The sequence below is a fragment of the Lissotriton vulgaris genome, chromosome 11, assembly GCF_964263255.1.
Source record: "Lissotriton vulgaris chromosome 11, aLisVul1.2, whole genome shotgun sequence".
NCBI lineage: Eukaryota > Metazoa > Chordata > Amphibia > Caudata > Salamandridae > Lissotriton > Lissotriton vulgaris.
This window is the reverse complement of record NC_141699.1, coordinates 1,071,123,041-1,071,142,739: the sequence shown is the minus strand read 5'-3', so window position 1 is coordinate 1,071,142,739 and position 19,699 is coordinate 1,071,123,041. Positions and strand designations below refer to the sequence as shown.

Below are 19,699 nucleotides of genomic sequence, written 5' to 3'. Positions count from 1 at the left end.
AGGATCTCACCTCGAGACGACATGCAGGATTGTGAAGAGGACAGCGAGAGGTCCGACTGCCACAAGAAACCAGGGGAAGACTGAAGAGATGACGCCCAAGCAGAAGAACACTAGGATAACGTTCTGGATAAACATTTCGGCCTGGAATGGGAGGCGCATATCCACTGTAAAGCACAGAAAAAGAACACCGTTATCTAATGGAGAGTTCCTGGATGCATATGAAAGAACAGATCTGTCATGTCCTGTCTACAACAAACCAAGTTAAAGACTAAACGAGAAAAAGCATGGGAAAGCACATGGGCCACATTAACTGTGAATGAAAAGTATAGCGCAATAAAAACAGGTGGACATGTTTCACTAGAAGTTTTTCCAGTTTCCTAAGCTCATGTTCAGCCACACCTGAGTCATAGGCAGAGATTTTCAAAAGAGTTGTTGTAAACCATTTGCTCATGGACCCGCTGAAACATCATGTACCAGAATTTACAGTGTAAAGAACACAATAAATACATTGCAAGTTGTCTATTATGTCTGCTTCTGTAATTAAGGTGTAATAATAGTATAACCGCAGTGTTACAGATATGGGGGTACCACATGCTCCAATACTGGGGATACCAAGGATACTGGTAGTACTGAAAGGTTATTCCCAGTGGATCACAAATTATCCTCACCAGGCTTTCTAAGGAATGAGGAATAACACAGGTAAACAATGCCATTGCACAACATTCCATATTTCTAGGCCCTTTTCCTGAGGATTGAACAAGAGGATTTGTTCCAGAACATCAATGAGGTGGTTCTGAAAGTTTCATTACCACACGTATCTGAATAATGATTCAGGCTGTGTAGAGTTGTAGGCCCTTGTATCCCTACTTGTGGTGGAAAGAGACCGGCATTATCAGCTAAAATAAGGAAAAAAATTTCAGTCACTTATAACTGGAGAAGTTAATTAATTCCTCCCACCCTGCCGGTGTCTTAGAATTTGCTTAAAATGTCATACATAGCATTGTGAGTGGTTGGGAGATCACAGGAGTGCAAGAGGTGTCCTCTATATCACGTTCTGTGCTACTGGCAATACAAATATTTTTTCCTCCTGCAGCACAACCCAGAAAAAGGCAATTTTCCAGGCGTCTTGCTGTAATTCATTGCTCTTAGTAAGACTGCTGCCTTACTCCCTTAGGGATGCGCTGGCCCTGAATGTTGTTGAAAACAGTGATTACTCTGGAGGTAGTTTTTGTTCTTTGAGCAGACATGACAACATTTATGTTTACTGATCCACGAGCCTCAAGTCAGAGCCTGGTAGAGCCCTGGTTTCCTCACTAACAGACCCGGGGCCTCCGCTCAGTAGCAAGCAATGAGCTCTCTTTCGCTGTGTTGAGCTGGTCATCACCTAGCAATGGAGTGCCTTGGCCACGAGCGTATTGCCAGCTTCTCCCTATAATCCAGCAATTCCCTATTTGGAAACTACTCCCATCTCCACCCTGCGAAGACCTGGATTAAAGTAAAATCAGATGTAGTCAGGCTGGGGTTGGCAGAAAAGGAACATTTTAGCTGACTAGTGTTGCCAACTGTGTCTCCATGAAGAATAAACTCTGCACTCCTTGAGGCAGTCTCTTGCATTTATCCTTACCAGCAAAGAACAATTCTGATGAACTTGCACAGAGGGAAATTTGAAATGAACAGCAATCTTGATGGGAAAAACAGTCTAAGGTGGCTAATCAGTTATCACCCTTCTAAATCCAGCTGTTTTTGAAAAATAATAGCTACTTTAATAGGTGTATTTTTGAATATTTTAATTCCACTTTCATAACAGCAATCTGAGTAAGGAATACAACATGCATATCATACAACTGAAAATCTAATATGTAATGCCTAAAGCATACAATAAACAAGCCCTGGCACAGCCAATAGGTCTCGCCTTTTGGGCTGCATAATTGTGTAGTCTTGCAGCACATTATCTTGGGTGCTGTGTCTCCAGGGATTGTAGGGCTATACAATTACTACAAACGTTTTGTTTTAGTGTGCATGGGTCAGGGTGTGCTATTCCAGTACACGTGGCTTATGCCTGACCGCACAAAGAGCACCCTATGAATAATGCACTGTTAACAGTCTGTGCCTGGCTACACTAAACATAACACATTGTAGAAAGTTGGATCTTTTTATAGTGGACCAAAACGAGGTACACTGTGTGAAGAGTTCAGGCCAGTAAATGCTCTTTTGTCCTAATGTGGGGAAGCAGTTTAGGCTTATCAGAGGATAGTACTAAGCATTTGCTGTACTTAAAGAGGCAATAAATGAGACACACACTCCAGAATAAGACTGAGACCAATTCAGAAAAATAAACTCATGTTTTTATATACATTTTGATACCACAAACTTAGTTAGTTATCAGGGGAGTTCTTTTTTAAACATGTATTTTCACAGATAAGTAAACCATTCACTTAAATAAGTCTTTACGCAGCAATGCTTTCCTATGGGAGAAAAGGCATATGTTGCATACAGTTATTTACGGTCAGTTACTGATGGTCTGCTTCGGGACTTGGGGTTGTAGGAGGCCAAGGTTCAAAGTACCACCAGCAGTTACTGGTTACCTGCTCTGTGGCGTCGGGGTGCAGAGGTGCTGGTCGGATTGGTAGATGTCCACTCTACGGAGGTGGGAAGAAGGTGGGGGGGGGGGGGGCAAGAAACAGGATGCACAGGAGGACTTGGGTTCGAACCCAGGAGCTCCCAAGAGGGGGTGGGGTGGGGTCATAAAGTTCCTGGCGACAAGGGGGCACCTACCAGTTCATTGGTACCCAGGCCGGGGTGCTCAGGTGCAGGGTGGCAAAGTTAGCTGCACCATGTGTGTCCTAGGGCCTTGCTGTTGTTGCTCTCGCCGGTTGAGGGTGCAAAATCAAGATAGCTGGGCCACATGAAGTGGGTCTCTGCAGTGATGATGTCCCTAGACAACTGCACGGTCTTGGTACAGTGGTAGTCCAAATTGAACTCTTATATGCTCTGTATGCTGCAAGGGTCAGGTACCCCGGGTACTGATCTGTGCAGCTCTGGTTGGCCCTGGCGTCTTCTCACTTGGCGGGGGGACAAATCTGCCCTTCAGGAGCACATGGTCCTCTTCCTGGGAGGCTGCTGCATTGGGCTGGCCTGGAAACTGCAACTCAGTAAACCAGACTGCGTTTTCAAAGCCTGTGGACTGCAGGGGAGTAGTTCTTCAACTCCAGGGGAGATGGCTGACAATTTGCAAAGGGCTGGCAGTCTCCTTGTGTTCTTGGAAGATTTTCAGCTGCAGGGAGACTAGCTGGTCAGGACTGTCGAGGCTAGTGCAGGTAGGCAGAGTTTGGCACCAAAAGTGCACAGCAAGTCTTCAGTTCTCGCAGCTCTGTGTCCTCTTCTTCTGGCCCCATCGAGTCTCAATCGGGAGTGCCACCTAAATGCTCACTTTAGGGGGGTTAAGGGGAGTCACCGGTAGTAGCCAATGGGCTACTTGCCTTTATGGTGTCTACACCTTCTATATTACCACTTCCAGAGGGAAGTGGGCATAACCCTGACCCAGAGAGCCTAATTCCAGGAAAACTAAGATGGTGGAATTCTAAAAGTCATGTCCATGTCAGGTAGCCCACCTTAGGGGTGGCATTCGCCAGAAAGGGGAATACAGCTCCTGTCTAGCTAATTTTCCCGCCTGTCCTGGTGCCAAATGGGCTCGGGGAAAAGGGTGGCATTTCCCCTGTCTGGGGAATCCTTGGAACTCATATCAAAAGGCAGCAGAGTATTTTGAAGCCTCCTGCAGGGGGTCAGAAAACGGTCTGTGGTGACAGCCTAATCTACACAAGTCAGCCAGCACATTAGCAGTTGGAAGTTTTCAGTGTGCATGTATTAATAAATCCATCACTGGACTCAGTGTGGGTTTATGAATATGAGGGGTTTGATACCAAACATCTCTAGTTTCAGAGAGGCAATCATGTAGCTAGGAAACTCGTAAATACTTCCGGGTGACTTGCCTATACTGCATACAGTGTCTGCAGGCAATGCACACAGGAGGTGTGCCATGTTGCGTCTACACTTCTCTGCACCATGGAACGCAGCCTGCAATGGTAGTTTGCATGTTGGTGCTGAGGGATCCTTTAGGGTGGCACAATACATGCTGCAACCCTTAGGGACCCTATTAAGTCTTGTTGACCTAGGTGCCAGGTGTCCCATTTACAAGTGACATAAAGGGGGTGTTAAAGGTATCGTCATTTGGGGGAACAATTGTACAGTTTTAGGGAAAGATTTGGTTCTAGGGACCTGGATCGCAGGAACCCAGTGCACTTCTGTCTAAATTGCATCAGATACCAAGCAAAAAGTAGGGGTGACCATGTCAAAAAGGGCACTTTCCTACACATGTGTAAACATGATAACAAAAAGGCAAGTACTATCACAGTTTGTCAACATTGTGACTGCTTTATTCCAACTAACGACATTGTACATTAATGTCCCTGAAACCTGTTCTGATCCTCTCTCTACCCCACTAAGTTCCCCATTACAACTTCATACCATAGGGAGGTATGGAGTTTGGTTGGTGGCATAAAAGACTGACACACTTTAACTGCAGATAGATAAGGACATGCCTCAAGCAAAGAGCTTGAATAACAGCAGAAGAACCAGTCCTTCCTTCCAAGATGAACAATGCAGTCCCCATACCAAAGGGTCCGTTCAGAGCCTGTCTGAAGGAACTCTGGCCTCAGGCTTGATAAATTGCAGGACTGCACAGAATAGAAAGTTAATAGCCCACCTTGTCCATTTAAATTTTTAAAAAGGAGCCACACCACGAGGAAATGCTTCATATTGAGGGGCAATTAAGAATTATTTTTTAGTAGCCAGTTAACTTTTAAGCATTAATACAGAGACACTATACAATTTGCATGTATTTAAGAAAAGTCACTCTCCTTCAACACATGCAGCTCGTATTACACAACTGCCTACAGACTCGTGCTATACGCTGTCCTGTTAGAACATAACCACTAACATAAAAAAGTCAGCAGATAAAACGGTTATTCACATTGCCAGAACAGCACACCGAAATTAAGAAAATTGCAAATAATGAGAGATGCACTTTTGGGTGAATGCGTTTTGATAAAAAAAGAAAAAAGCAAACAAAGTTAAAAAAGAAAAAAGAGCGACATAAGTTTGGAGGGGCAAAGAGGAAGGATTCACCACTAGCAAGTAAGCATTTTTAAAGGACAATCGAAGGGACGAATAAAAAGGCAATGGGCGGCTGTAAGCCCACAAAGTGGGTTCAGGTAAGTACTTTTAAGATAGGTTTTCAGAATTTATGTAGACAATACTGTATTTGCGTAATGTTAACCTATGGGGGGAAACATACACTGCATAGGACCTCTTGTCAACAACTTACAGGACTGTTCTTTAGGACTCAAGATAAGTAGGGCCAAGGTCGAATGCAGAACCAACAGTTCACCTCGGTCGGGTCTGGGGCGTTCGGGTGCAGAGGTGCTTTTTGGGGTCGGGCAGCCCGTTGAAATCAATGGGAAACAGTACCTATACAAAGAAGCTGCAGGCGTAGACTGGGGGGCCTCAATCATTTTAAACCCACAAGGGGGCTTGGGTCTTTAGGGTCTCTGGAGCCAGGATGCACTGCCGGTTGATCTGGACTCAGACTGTGGGGCTTGTGTGCAGGGGTCTTTGGTCCGGAGGGTCGAGGCAGTCAGAGGCACTCTTTTTCGATGAGCCCACAGAAAGAAGCTGCAGGCAGGGACTGGGGGACCAGTCTGACAGAACTAAAAGGTGACTTCTAGTCTTGGGGGTTGCTGGGTGTTAGAAACACCATCAGTTCACTTTGATTCGGGTTCTGGGTCTCAAGTGCGTAGGTGACGGGTCGCAGTGGTCAGAGACATGCTTCAGGTGACTACTAGGAGATGGGGAAACAGGACATTTGGGTCACTCTGGATGATGGCTTCTACGGTGTGGAGGTCCCTCGTCAGCTGTTCGGCCTGTCTGGTCAGTGCCCGGAATGGACCACCAACAGGTCTACGCTGCTGCAAGCAGTCCAGTACCCTGGGTATTTGTAATGGAGAGCTCCGGGAGTGTTGAGCGTCTTCTTACTCGCTGGGGAGACCATGCTGACCTAAGGGAGCACGGAACACATCTTCCTGGGTGACTGCTTCGTTGGTGAGTCCAGGCATCAGCAGTTCGGTAAACCAGAGATTGCATTTCGGTGCCTGCAGGAATGTAGATCCGCTACCCTATGGGAGGTGCAGACTATCTTGCGAAGGGCTGGCAGCCCTCCCAGGCTTTTGGAGGCTGAACAGCTACAGGACGAGTTGTCTTTGCAACAATTGTCAGGGACAGCAGGCAGGCCGGCACAGTTGGCGCCAGGTCAGTTGCTGTTCCTCAGTTTTTGCGGCTCTTTGGTGTCTTTCCGGAGTCAGTCAATTCTGGTCCCGTGGGCTGCCCTAAATACTAGAGTTAGGGGCAATAAGGGGAATAAAGGTTAGTAGGCAATGGGCTACTTACCCTTGGGGTACTACACCCCCTATATAACCACTTTCTATGGGGAGTGGGCATAACCCTCTTCCAGAGTTCCCAGTTCCACCCCACATAAGATGGCGAAATCCTGTCTTTCGTGTTCACTTCAGGCTGCCCACTTCAGGCTGCCCACCCTATAAGTGTGTCCAGCCTGGTAGTGCAACACACCTCCTGGCTAATTTCCCACCTGCACTGGTGCCAAATTGTCCTCACTGCAGGGGGGTGGTATTTCCAAAGGCTGGGGGAAGCCAGGCGCACATTTCAAAGGAGGAAGGAAGGGACTCTGAAGCCCCTGACCTTGGTATGCAGATCCACTCACCATCCTGCTGGAGGAGGTGTAAACACCTCCTGCCGGAGCAGGGATTGTTCCTGACCTCTGAGATTGGGGCGCTCACCTCCTAGGTGGACAGAATTGAGTCTGTGGTGGCAGGCCGGTCTGTACCTGTCAGCGAGCACACTAGAGGCCTATTAGGGCACCCTTTGGGTGCATCTATTAATAAATACATCACTGGAATTAATACGAGGTGTTTGATATCCAACACCATAGCTTTCAGTGAAGACTTTATGTAGCTGGGTAATTCGTTTTGACCAGTGATTAGTACATACCTTAAGATGGCTTTCCTGTTCATTTGTAATATCTAGTTATAGAACTAGACATTGCAGGGGAAGATCTGCTCATGAAGATATGTCCTCACATAAAATATAATGCACCCTGCCTCAAAGGGCTCAAAGGTCTGCTGCAGGGGTGACTTACGTATATTAAATGCATTGACTTTGGCATGGCACACGGGAGTGTACCTGGTCATGTTTTCACTCAGGGTTTGCACTAAGTCAACCTGTCTGCAATGGCAGTCTGTGTGAGATTTGTGTGTGGATCCCTTACAGTGGCATAAGATATGCTGCATCCCTTAGAGGCCATCTTTAGTACCCATGCCCTAGGTAAAAGGGGTACTTTTAAGTAGGGACTTACAGGGATGCTAAATTTCTTGGCCAATCGTAAAACAATCAGACCTCACCTGTTTTAAGGAAAGAGACCTGGCCCCGAGGTATGGTTAGCAGGCCTCAGTGCACTGTCAGAATTGAAAACCGGCATCTAGTAGCTAAAAACTGAGCACAAAGGGTGTGTGTGTGTGTGTGCGTGTGTGTGTGTGTGCGCGTGTGCGTGTGTGCGCGTGTGCGTGTGTGTGTGTGTGCGTGTCTGTGCGTGTGTCTGTGCGTGTGTGTGTGTGTGTCTGTGCGTGTGTGTGTTTGTCTGTGCGTGTGTGTGTGTTTGTCGGTGCGTGTGTGTGTGTTTGTGTGCGTGTGTGTGTGTTTGTGTGCGTGTGTGTGTCTGCGCGTGTGTGTGTGTCTGCGCGTGTGTGTGTGTCTGCGCGTGTGTGTGTCTGCGCGTGTGTGTGTCTGCGCGTGTGTGTGTCTGCGCGTGTGTGTGTCTGCGCGTGTGTGTGTCTGCGCGTGTGTGTGTCTGCGCGTGTGTGTGTCTGCGCGTGTGTGTGTCTGCGCGTGTGTGTGTCTGCGCGTGTGTGTGTCTGCGCGTGTGTGTGTCTGCGCGTGTGTGTGTCTGCGCGTGTGTGTGTCTGCGCGTGTGTGTGTCTGCGCGTGTGTGTGTCTGCGCGTGTGTGTGTCTGCGCGTGTGTGTGTCTGCGCGTGTGTGTGTCTGCGCGTGTGTGTGTCTGTGCGTGTGTGTGTGTCTGTGTGTGTGTGTCTGTGCGTGTGTGTGTGTGTGTCTGTGCGTGTGTGTGTCTGTGCGTGTGTCTGTGCGTGTGTGTCTGTGCGTGTGCGTGTGTGTCTGTGCGTGTGTGTGTGTGTCTGTGCGTGTGTGTGTCTGTGCGTGTGTGTGTCTGTGCGTGTGTGTGTCTGTGCGTGTGTGTGTCTGTGCGTGTGTGTGTCTGTGCGTGTGTGTGTGTCTGTGCGTGTGTGTGTGTCTGTGTGTGTGTGTGTGTGTGTGTGTCTGTGCGTGTGTGTGTGTGTCTGTGCGTGTGTGTGTGTGTGTCTGTGCGTGTGTGTGCGCGTGTGTGTGCGCCTGTGCGTGTGTGTGTGTCTGTGCGTGTGTGTGTCTGTGCGCGTGTGTGTCTGTGCGTGTGTGTGTGTCTGTGCGTGTGTGTGTGTCTGTGCGTGTGTGTGTGTCTGTGCGTGTGTGTGTGTCTGTGCGTGTGTGTGTGTCTGTGCGTGTGTGTGTGTCTGTGCGTGTGTGTGTGTCTGTGCGTGTGTGTGTCTGTGCGTGTGTGTCTGTGCGTGTGTGTCTGTGCGTGTGTGTCTGTGCGTGTGTGTCTGTGCGTGTGTGTCTGTGCGTGTGTGGTGGTGGGGAGGGAGGTGTACTACAACAAGAACCCAGTTTCCTTCAAGGAGATTTATCACGGTCTGAAAAAAAGCTCCCTGATGCATTTGGAAAAAAGACCAGATTTTAAAACACCAAAATGTTTTAGGTTTAATAATCAGTACACTGCATACTGAAAGTATCTTTGCAGGTTTCTTCTGCCTTGTTTCTTATTTATTTCACAATTTAGCCCCCACCAGTCAGGCCCTCTGAGCAAGGGGTTTCAACACTGCTGTGCACCATGGCGCACTACAAATCTGATCTTTGACTAGATCTCTTAAAGTCAAAGTCTCAGAAAAATGGCCTGCAGCCTCATGTCACATACAGGTGCCACACAACTGTAGTTATTCATGTGTTGGAAGACTTCCTGGTACCACATCTACATTCACAGGTGCAGATTAACGCCTAAAGAAGTTTTAACCTTCTTTTATTACAGAGTTTGACAGGGGATTTTTGCCTAGCAATAACAGCCACACGAATTAACTGAAAACACTTCTATTAATGGATATTGCAATTGGCTACAAAAATTCACAACCTCAAATACTAATGTCATAAACCACCTAAAGTGCTTACAGACATTGTGGAAAGAAGGTCTACAGCAGTTTGATTATCTAGTGACAGATTATCCTTAAACACTTCAAATGCAGCTGTAAGGCACAGTACCACAGTCAGTACAAAGCAGGTATCCAAAACCTATTAAATGCAGCTGTGTGGTTGCAATATCAAAGTAAACAACTAGATGTCCTCACAAAGAACTTATAAAGAAAAAAACGCTTGGTGTTAAGTTTAAAAGGTTTAAAGGAAGTGCAACTATCTGACACTTCTGAAATGCAACTTCGTAAAGTTGTAGTAAAATTAACAGTGATGTCACGGATACATATGGTGAGCATTATGGTTGTCCAATAAATAAGCAATGTAAAATGTGCATCTTTTTGGATTACAAAAATAAAAGATACCATTAAAAATATTTATTTAATCCACTTTCTTTTCTATTTCTTTAATTTTGGTCTTAATAGTGAAACGTCCTTTAATAAATGCTGCTTTGGCTTGAACATGCTGTGTGACCTTTTGGGTAGTTTTAGGATTTTGGTAATGTTATATTACATGATATTGCTTGTAGTGTTCCATTTATTCTACTGATTTGTATTATTTGTTATTTTGCACTTTAAATCTTGATTTTACCAGCGCTTTTGCACCATATGAAGATTAAAACATACGAATATATAAAATAATATGTCAAGGCGCAAACGTAAGCACTGCTTATGATAAATCACTGCCCAAACTGCCTCTTATGCATCACCTGATATGATAATTCAGTGCAGCTCCAAGAAAGAACTGAAGGACCTCAAATTCCACTGAAACAGATTCCCAACAAATGAAACTGGTTAACCGGACAGGCCCTAGTTACAGGGACTTGGAAATCAGTACCTTCATCCATGTCTTTGGAGAACCGGTTCAGGATGCGTCCGCTGGGCGTGGTGTCGAAAAACTTCATTGGGCTGCGGAGGATGCGACGGAAGAGATCATCATGGAGTTTGGAAGATGCTCTCAGTGTTCCCTAGATATGGAATGGCAAAGTCAATTATACAGCACAAACAATGCAGGAAGAGAGCTCTCTCCATACCAGACCATACACCTTACATATACAATAGATGGGAGTACAATAAGTGTTATAAGAATCAGAATGCATCACTCAAAGGACTTGAGACCAGGGAAAGAATGGGAGGGGAAACAACCTCATATGTGCCTGACAAGACGATTGGAAGCAGATGGAGGTGCCAATTCATGAACATAAATGAAGACCCTCATTGCTTAGTTGTATACGTTTTTAATTTTCAGGTGCCCAGAACCAAAATGGTTATTTTCTGTTATAAAAGACCAAGAACCTGGACCCACCTTGACAAAGACAACTCCACGTACAGCTTTGAGAATCAGCATGATCACCATGGAAAGTGCATACACGCCTGCATAGTAATGCATGCGAGGGTTATCCTTCATGCTGTGGCTTATTATTGTCTCGTTTCCCAGCAATACGGAGGTGTTCTGTAATAAATAAGGACCGAATTTCACCATCTACATTTCACATATTGGATCTTACATCACAAAAGCAATTTAAATGGTTTGTTAATGAACACAACTTTTGTAAATTCAATGGCAACAAACGGGCACTAGAGAAAACTCAATACCAAGTCTTGCATCGATTTAAGAAACCCATTACTCTTGCGTTAGTCATGTTACAAAGATATTAAAGCCGCTCTCCCAACACACAAAGCTGATCTTTTAGATGGCAAGGATCAAAATTTAGCCCCAAGAAGCAATAATGCCATCTGCAGATGGACAAAGAAAAACCAAAGGAAATGATGGACGGAGCGTTGACAATACAAGCACACACCCCCAGTCAACGGATTTGGATTTAATCCATCACCGTTCTTTAGCCCACTCTGCCACCCCAGTTCAGACATGGCCATATGCAAATCAGTCTGACCCTGTGCCTCAAGGGAACAGTCCAGCCCGAACTGCCAAGCCATGCCTTCCCTAGACCGGAAACAAGCTACCGAGGGCGGGTTTCTGGCATTTCAGCCTTCTTTAGCCCGGCTTGCTTGAATCCAGTGGCAAAGTGAGCAAGGGACTCACGTCTGAGCATACCCTGCCAATTTATGGCGAACAAAGAAAAACCAAAGGAAATGATGGACGGAGCGCTGACAATACAGGCACTCACCCCCAGTCAACTGATCTGGGTTTAATCCATCACCGTTCTTTAGCCCACTGCCACCCTGGTTCAGACATGGCCATATGTAAATCAGTCTGACCCTGTGCCTCATGGAAACAGTCCAGCCCGAACTGCCAAGCCATGTCTTCCCTGGACCGGAATCAAGCATCCTAGGATCAGTTTCTGGCTATCAGCTGTCTTCAGCTAGGATAGCTTGACCCCAGTGGCTTAGTGAGCACGGGACCCACGTCTGGGCATACCCTTCCCACATAGGGTGAACAGCAAAACACACAAGATGATGGACCGAATGTTGCACAATGGCAAAACATTCACCCCCAGTCAAAGATCTGTGTTTAATCCATGGTTATTTTGCTCACCAAGCCACCCCAGTTCAGACATGGCCATATGCAAATCAGTCTTGGCCCTGTGCCTCATGGGAACAGTCCAGCCCGAACTGCCAAGCCATGTCTTCCCTGGACCGGAATCAAGCATCCTAGGAGGAACCGAGGGTGGTGGATTGTAAAAATAATTAGGAAATAGCGAGGCAAAGCATTTATAACAAAGAGGGACATAACTTATTAAAGAAGGGGAAGAGAGAGGAGAGCACACCAACACACTAGAGGAGGACGAGAAAAAACATTGCGGACTGGAAAGTAGAGTGCCATATAATGCAAGGATTGAAGAACCACCAGTCATACATTATAAATTATAGCAAGACACCTATTGTATTCAACAGGGCACTTGGTCTGTGACCTTATGGCTCTAAGATCACAGGACCCCTTTCTGTTTTGCAAAGTCCCATAAAGTTTGACTGGAAGCACTTAATTCCATATACTATAGACGGTTGCCCCTCATCAGGTTCTTATTTGCAATTCTTGGGCACCTTCAATATAGGAAACAAACTACTTTAATGCCACCAGAGGTGCAGGTGACATGTTCAGTTCACACAAGACAATTCACCGCTACAAAGATAGTAGAGCAGCGACCCGAACTGTTTAGTTCAAGAGAGGCAAACAGCTGATCACCAAAATGTTATCACTCGAACCACAAAGAGACCAGTTCTTCAGGCCAGCTTCCATGCAAGAGCCTCCATTATCAAAGTATTCAGCTATATGCTCTTATATGCAAGCATGCTTCTCGTCGTCTGTCACTAGGACGCCGTGAATGGTGCTACTACCTATGGACTCCCAATAATGGCTCCCCCTCTCAAGGGCTCATCTGCTGTCTAGGCTTTGTTCATTTCAACGTCAGAAAATGGCTGCAGCTCTTTCTAGCACCCCACCTGCAAGCAGGGTCCATTCTATTAATATTGAGACCACAGATGAGAAGACTTACCCCACTGCCCTCGTTGATCCAGTAACTCAGCCACCAGTTGCTGAAGGCCGTACTCCCCACATTGAGTATAAAGAGTGCCATGATGACCAGGAAAGCAAAGGGGCCACCAGCAGCCTGGATGTAGACACCATAGACGGACCATGGCACGGAGCCTTTTCCTTTCTCCTCCAGCTGCATCAGCTGGCCTGCTGATAAAACAAATAGAAAAAAAGAAGAAAGATTTATCCTTTCCAATTAAAGCTGGTTTCAAACCAATCTCTGTTCTTGATACAGTCCATCATACCACCCAAAGACTACAAACCTCAGCAGCAGAGTCTTGCCTTCGAAGGCTACAACTTCTCAAACAGCACTCAAGGGCAAGATACATCTGATCTGAAGGACTAATAATGGGGCTACCTTTAGAGATGTATGTGATATTGCGGTATTTAAAAATAAAACAAAGACACCTTTGCTAGCTCCAGGACATAGTGTCATGGGTCTTTCCATGGAGACTGGCTCAGGTGTTCTCCACCCACTGCCCACAAGGAAAGCCCCATTATAGACTATCACAGAATAAGAGCAGAACATTTTGAGAGCAATCCTATATCTACTACCTCCAGGTCTACTGCAAGACTTCAGTACAAATGTACTTCTCATTGATAATGCATGGCTTGACTGCTATATAGGCATCCTTATAATGACTATTTTCTGGAAAACAAGCAGAGCGAGATGCCTGGGCAAAGAAAAAAGGGTTCAGTTATCAAGAAGTGTCAGAGAGCAGAAACACCGTACCATCCTCTTTCTTCACTGCTTTTTCCTTCTTCATGGACCCAGCTTTGCTACCTTTCTCTAGGGGTTTCTTGGGCACAGTGGTTGAATTCTTCTTCTGGTTAATCTGTCAAGGTGAAAAAAAAATGGTTCAAATTCGAGATGATGCAACTGCTGATCCTTAAGAATCTACACAATTTTGAGATGTCTAAATCGTCATAACTACCATGCTCCTATAACTAGATGGGATTACTCTGGTATACTATGTACAATGACAAATTAATATCACACCTGGAGTGTTCCCTGGTAGGACCTGGCGTACACCTTGTGAGATTTAAGCACATCTATAAACCAGCCAACCTATCATCCTCCCTTAACCTAAACTAAAGGTTTATGTCCCCCTCTACTTACCCTGCACCACCACCTGCCCCGCTATGTAATATTAACTAGGCCAAGAATACAACACAATCATCACTCCAAAAACATAACATTACAATTTAGCCAGTTTCAATAAGTGCTGGGATAGCATGCAAAAAGGACACACAAACAAGATGGCTACTTACCAGTAGGAGTACTTGTATGGCTTTAAGAGGTCTGGATTTGCATTCTGTGCATTATTCTACCATATAGTGGTTGGATTCTGAATTGTCTTTTTTTATCTCTTTTTTTTCTTTTTAGTAGGCATCGTCGATCACCATTTGGTGGTATGTCCATCCCCGGATGTTCATGTGCATAGCCACCCTCTTTGATTTCTTTTTTCTTTCTTTTCTAGTACACTTCCTCCTTGTTCCTTACTTTCCCAACTAGTTGCGTCGTCGCCCTTTTTCGGTAAGGTGGGTGGGTCGCATGTGAATCCAGAAAACTCTTCAAACTGCAAAACTACTCCTACTGGTACGTAAACTTTGCGTTTTGCAGCATGAATCCTTTTCTGGATTCACGTGCTGTGCATTAGATTATGTAGCTGTATCCCTTTGCATGGGGTGGTTGGGATGAGGAAGTGTTAGCAAACAGATATTGTATTATCTTTTGTACCACCTGTACTTGTTCATTTGGATGTCCAAAAAATGTTTTGCAATGTTGCGTGGTGAAGCCCATGTCACTGCTGCGCAGATTAGATCCATTGGTACATTTGCAAGGAACGCTAGTGTTGCACACATGTTTCCTTGTTGACTGGGCTCTTAGTTGTGCGGGCAATGTCATCGCCGACCTAGAATAGCAAGTCTGTATTGTTTCTACAATGCATCGTGAGATTGTTCCTTTAGCAACTCAGGAGCCCTTGGATGCCTTGGCAAAGGAGACAAACCACTGGTTTCTTTTACGAAACTGCTTAGTTTTTTGTAGATTGTACATTAATGCCCTCTTTCATCCAAAGCGTGTAGGGCTCTTACTGTTTGTGTTTTAGGTTCCTTGAGGAAAGCTGGTAGTTATATGCTTTGTGTTACATGAAAGTTGGTTTCCACCTTCGGCAGAAACTGTGGGATTGTTCTGCGAACGACCTGGTCCTTGTATATTTGCAGGTATGGTTCCCTGATTGTTAGCGCTTACAGTTCACTTACTCTGCGCAGTGACGCGATTGCAGTCAAAAAGTCTATTTTGAGTGTGAGGGATTTGAGACTATTTTTGTGCATAGGTTCAAATAGTTTTTTTCATTAACTGCATCAGCACGGTATTTAAGTTCCACAAGGGTGCAGGAACCGATCTTGGTGGTGTGGTTCTTTTAACTCCTTATAGAAATCTTTCACTATGAGGCACGTGAAGAAGCTGTTACATGAAGTGCCTCTGGTGTAGGCAATTATCGCTGCCAGGTGTACTTTTAAGAATGAATAGGTTACCCCGGTATCTAGTAGATGAGTGAGCTATTTTAATACACTTTCTTGTTTCGTCCTAGTTTTTGAATAACGGTTATTTGTGCACCAAATGAGTGAATATTTGCCATTTTGCTGCATAACATTTTGGGAGGTAGCTTTTCTTGATTCCTTAATGATTTCCATTGTTCTCAGCAGTGATTGTAGGTGTCCAATTTATAGACATTTAGGAGCCAGACCGCTAGACTGAGTGTTGCTGGCTCGGGTGGTACTCTCTCCTCAGTGTTGTTAGCAGATCCTGTTTATTTATTTATTTATGACATTTATAGAGCGCGTACAATTACCCGTGGGCGTCTCGGCGCTAAAATGCAGTGATGTCTCTCCCTGATCCGGTTGTCCAGAGGCATGGTTTACTGATTAAATAACCAGGTCTTCAGTTTTTTTCTAAACTGAAGGAGTGAGGGGCTTGTTTTTATGTGGTTTGGTAGGGTATTCCAAAGTTTAGGGGCCGCAATTGAAAAGCGGCGGTCACCCCAAGAAACTGTTCTGCTGCGATGAACCACTAGTTGATTAAGTGAGGTAGATCGAAGTGTTCTAGGCGGTTTATAGAGAATCAGTTGCTCTTTGAGGAAGCGGGGTCCTTGGTCCTGTAGTGTTTTGTAGACTATGCACAATGATTTAAATTTTACCCTGTTGTGGATGGTTAACCAGTGGTAGCTTTTCAGAGTGTCCGAGATAGGTGCAAATTTAGGTTTTTTGGACAGTACGCGTGCTGCCGCGTTCTGCACGGTCTGCAACTTTTTGGTAACTCTGTTTTGAGCGTTAAGCAAAAGACCATTACAGTAATCCAACGATGTCAAAACCAGGGAGGTGACTAACGTTTTGGCTGCTGAGTCTGGTAGGTAAGGTAGGATTTTCCTTACCATTCTGAGCTTGAAATGGGCGTTGGCTGCCACCTTATTTGCGTGGGCCATGAGATTAAGCTGGTCATCGAATGTTACTCCTAGGTTTCGGACTTTGACCGTGGGGCAAGGAGGGGTACCTAGGGCCGATGGCCACCAGGCTGCAGACCAGACTGGCAAAAGGTTACCAAAGATAACCACCTCCGTTTTATCGGAGTTGAGTTTAAGGCAATTTTTTGCCATCCACTCACCGATAGCAGTCATCCCTCTTTGGAATCTCGCTGCCACCTCCTGTCCATCACCCTTTATGGCCAACACCAGTTGAGTGTCGTCGGCGTATGAGGTCAGGCTCATCCCATATGCTTTGATGACACTAGCAAGGTCCGACACGTATATATTAAATAGTGTCGGACTTAGGGATGAGCCTTGGGGAACCCCACACGGTAACGACAGATCAGCTGATTGGAAAGGGCCCAGTGTAACCGCCTGGGTTCTGTTGGCTAGGAAGGAAGCAAGTAGGTCCCTCGCAGTGAGCTGAATACCCATCCTTTCGACACGGTCGACCAAGATCTTGTGGTCAACCGTGTCGAAGGCTGCTGATAGATCAAGGAGAACAAGCAAGGCTGTTCCTCCTTGATCGCGGATGACTCTTATGTCATCAGCTGCTTTGATGAGAGCGGTTTCCGTACCATGATGTTTACGGAAACCGAACTGAGTGTCATCCAGCAGGTTGTGACTTTCAACGTAAGCCGATAGCTGCTGATTCATAGCCTTTTCTGTAACTTTGGCTAGAAAAGGGAGGCTCGCTATGGGGCGGTAGTTTTTTAGTTCACCTTTATCTAGACTGGGCTTTTTGAGCAGGGGTTTGATCAGTGTGTTAAATAAATAAATAAATAAATAAGCATTAGCCCAATTTATTGGATTATATGTAGGTTGTTCTGCCTTTTGACCTCCGGACATCTCTAGTGGGTGCGGGTACCAGGTTTGTCTTGCCCATTGTGGTGCTATGAGGTTGAGGTATGTCCCTGGCTATTTGGCTTTCTCCAGTACCTTCGGTGTCGAAGGGATTGGTGGAAATGGGTAAGTAAATCTCCCTGACAAGTTTATTGACAGCGCATTCCCCTCTGCCTCCAGGTTTCAACACCACCAATTCAAAGTGTTGGCATTTTGTGTTCTTTGCTGTTGTGAACAGATCTATTCCCGGTTTCTCCCAGGTTCTGAAGATTGTCCCCAGTGTCTCCTTGGTGCTCAGCCTTGGAACGCAACAGCTTATGTGTTGTGGTGGTATGGATGGAAAGCTGGGTGCTGCCCATAACAATGTATCTTGGCTTGGATTTAGTGCAAGCTCTAGGGTCACCACAGTTGATGGGTATCTTCCAGTATCTTTTTGTCCTCTGAAATGTTCTCCTCTGGACTGGGTTGAAACACCGGTATATTGGACAGGTCATCGTATTCCTCATCTTTGGTGCTGAGCCGGTCTGTTTCGCCGAAGATGTCCGGCGTTTCAGGTACGGAGCGAACATTCTGATATGGGCAGAACGCCTGTCTCTCTGCTGCCTAAGGGTTTTCTTGCTCCTGAAGATGGAGCATGAGTCGCAGCGGGCGTCGTAGTGTTCTGGGGCGGGATACACATTACAGATGGCGTGGAGATCTGCCCAGGGATATTTCAAGTGGCACTGAGGGCATCCATTCCATTACCCTTTATGCCTTAATCTCTGGATTTGATGCAGAATGAGTGGGGCCCCGAAAGGCGGAACGCACTTAAGGCCAGGAAGCCCAGTCTTCAACAACAATGTCTGGAGCTAGTCAGGCAAAAATGAGTTGACAGAAGGAGCATCAGAGTAGAACCCTTCTCGGTGATGGGAAAGGAAGCAACGGGGTCCTACGATTACTATGTTCAGCACCGAGAGAAGGAGCAACATTGATAAATCCGCACCCAATGGCAGAAAAAAAATAACAATGTGGTTGGTGCCCATGCCAGAGGAGGAGTCACCAATACCACATGACTCAAAAGACTTCTTCGAAGAAGAACAAGTAGTAACCTTCCAAGTCTAACACTAGATAGCAAGTGTATGCGGGGCATGTGTATCTAGAGCGACACATGCAACGCACACTAAGTTTCTCTTGCTCAATATGCAACTGTCCTAGAAAAGACTCTATTCCACATTAAGAATAAAGCCACCTGCTTATCCAAATATCTGCATGCAAGCATTTTATTATTTTGGAGACAGACCTAGGTCCTATATTCCACTTTCACTTCTTCCCTGCCCTAAAGCCGTCCTCCTGCCCCATGACCACATCTGAACATAGAGACATTACAACTCAAACATATACGCAAAATACACCACTCATGACATTTCAAATTAGGCGGCATCTAAAGTGCAATCATTTTGATTTGGATACAAAGGTAACCAAATCTCGACACAAGAACCAGTACTTAAAAAACTTAAAATAGCCCTCCAACATGATCACCGTTAAACACGACCATGCTCAAGGGCACCTCAGACTCAGCAGTTCAAGTTAGGACAAACTTGAGCAAATTCATTGTTTTGACTTTAAACCTGCCTTTACCTTATTTGAGGTAAGTTTCTCCAGTTTGAGGTCAACCCAAGATTGGTTACAAACATACACAAAATCTCACCTAGGTGCCAAACAAGAAGCCTGACAAAAACTCACCTAAGTGCTAAACACGCATTGAACATACTCCTCTAAAGCCTCACCTCAAAATGTGGTGTTTCTCCAAGTTGTAGGTTGTTAAATATGGCTGAATAGTCACCATTCAAGTTCATCAGCTCCTCATGTGTTCCCCTCTCCGTGATGCAGCCCTCTTTCATGAAGATAACGTCATCACAATCAACAAGGTACTGGTGAGGGGAAAAAGACATAACAATTTAATTTCAAAGCTTCTCACACCTTCTCCACCCAATTGTCTTTTCCAGGAAAAACAACCACAGTGAAAACAGATTAAAAAAAAAAAACATAACCGTAACGGGGCGAATGCTTGAATTAATTTCGGTCACTGCTTTATGCTCGGGCTTCATCCAAGTCAACAGTTTATTTGCTCACTGTTCAGCTACAGAGGCCACCAAATGCCAATCAGTCTAGAGCCCTCCCCAGTCGAGACTGAACTGCTTAGCCACTTCCCATGTGCATGAAGAAACAAGTAACCTCAGACTGTTTTCACACTTGTTAGGCCTCCTCAGTAAGGTATAGCCTGTATCCTGTGGTCAGATAGCACGAGAACCCGAATGTAGGCATAATGATCACATTTAGAGTGAAAAACAAAATCAGGTGAGGAGTGCAGTGCCTGAATTAATCTCATCAGTGGAATTATGCTGGGCTAAATTCCTATTTTTTTTTGCTCACTATGCCA

The 19,699-nt window shown here is 45.5% G+C and overlaps 1 protein-coding gene across 11 annotated transcripts in view; it reads right to left on the bottom strand.

Moving 5' to 3' along the window:
* ABCC5 (ATP binding cassette subfamily C member 5) overlaps positions 1 to 19,699 on the bottom strand; it is a 213,514-nt gene that overhangs the window by 37,735 nt on the left and 156,080 nt on the right. For 9 of the 11 annotated variants that reach the window (XM_086944467.1, XM_086944474.1, XM_086944469.1 and 6 more), the window contains 6 exons: positions 19,047 to 19,190; positions 13,644 to 13,746; positions 12,873 to 13,060; positions 10,724 to 10,870; positions 10,256 to 10,385; positions 11 to 164 (listed from right to left, as the gene is read on the bottom strand). In XM_086944467.1, coding sequence (XP_086800593.1) covers positions 11 to 164; positions 10,256 to 10,385; positions 10,724 to 10,870; positions 12,873 to 13,060; positions 13,644 to 13,746; positions 19,047 to 19,190 — 866 coding nt within the window. The remainder of the gene's footprint in view (positions 1 to 10; positions 165 to 10,255; positions 10,386 to 10,723; positions 10,871 to 12,872; positions 13,061 to 13,643; positions 13,747 to 19,046; positions 19,191 to 19,699) is intronic. The other 2 variants (XM_086944468.1, XM_086944480.1) reach the window with 1 other exon arrangement.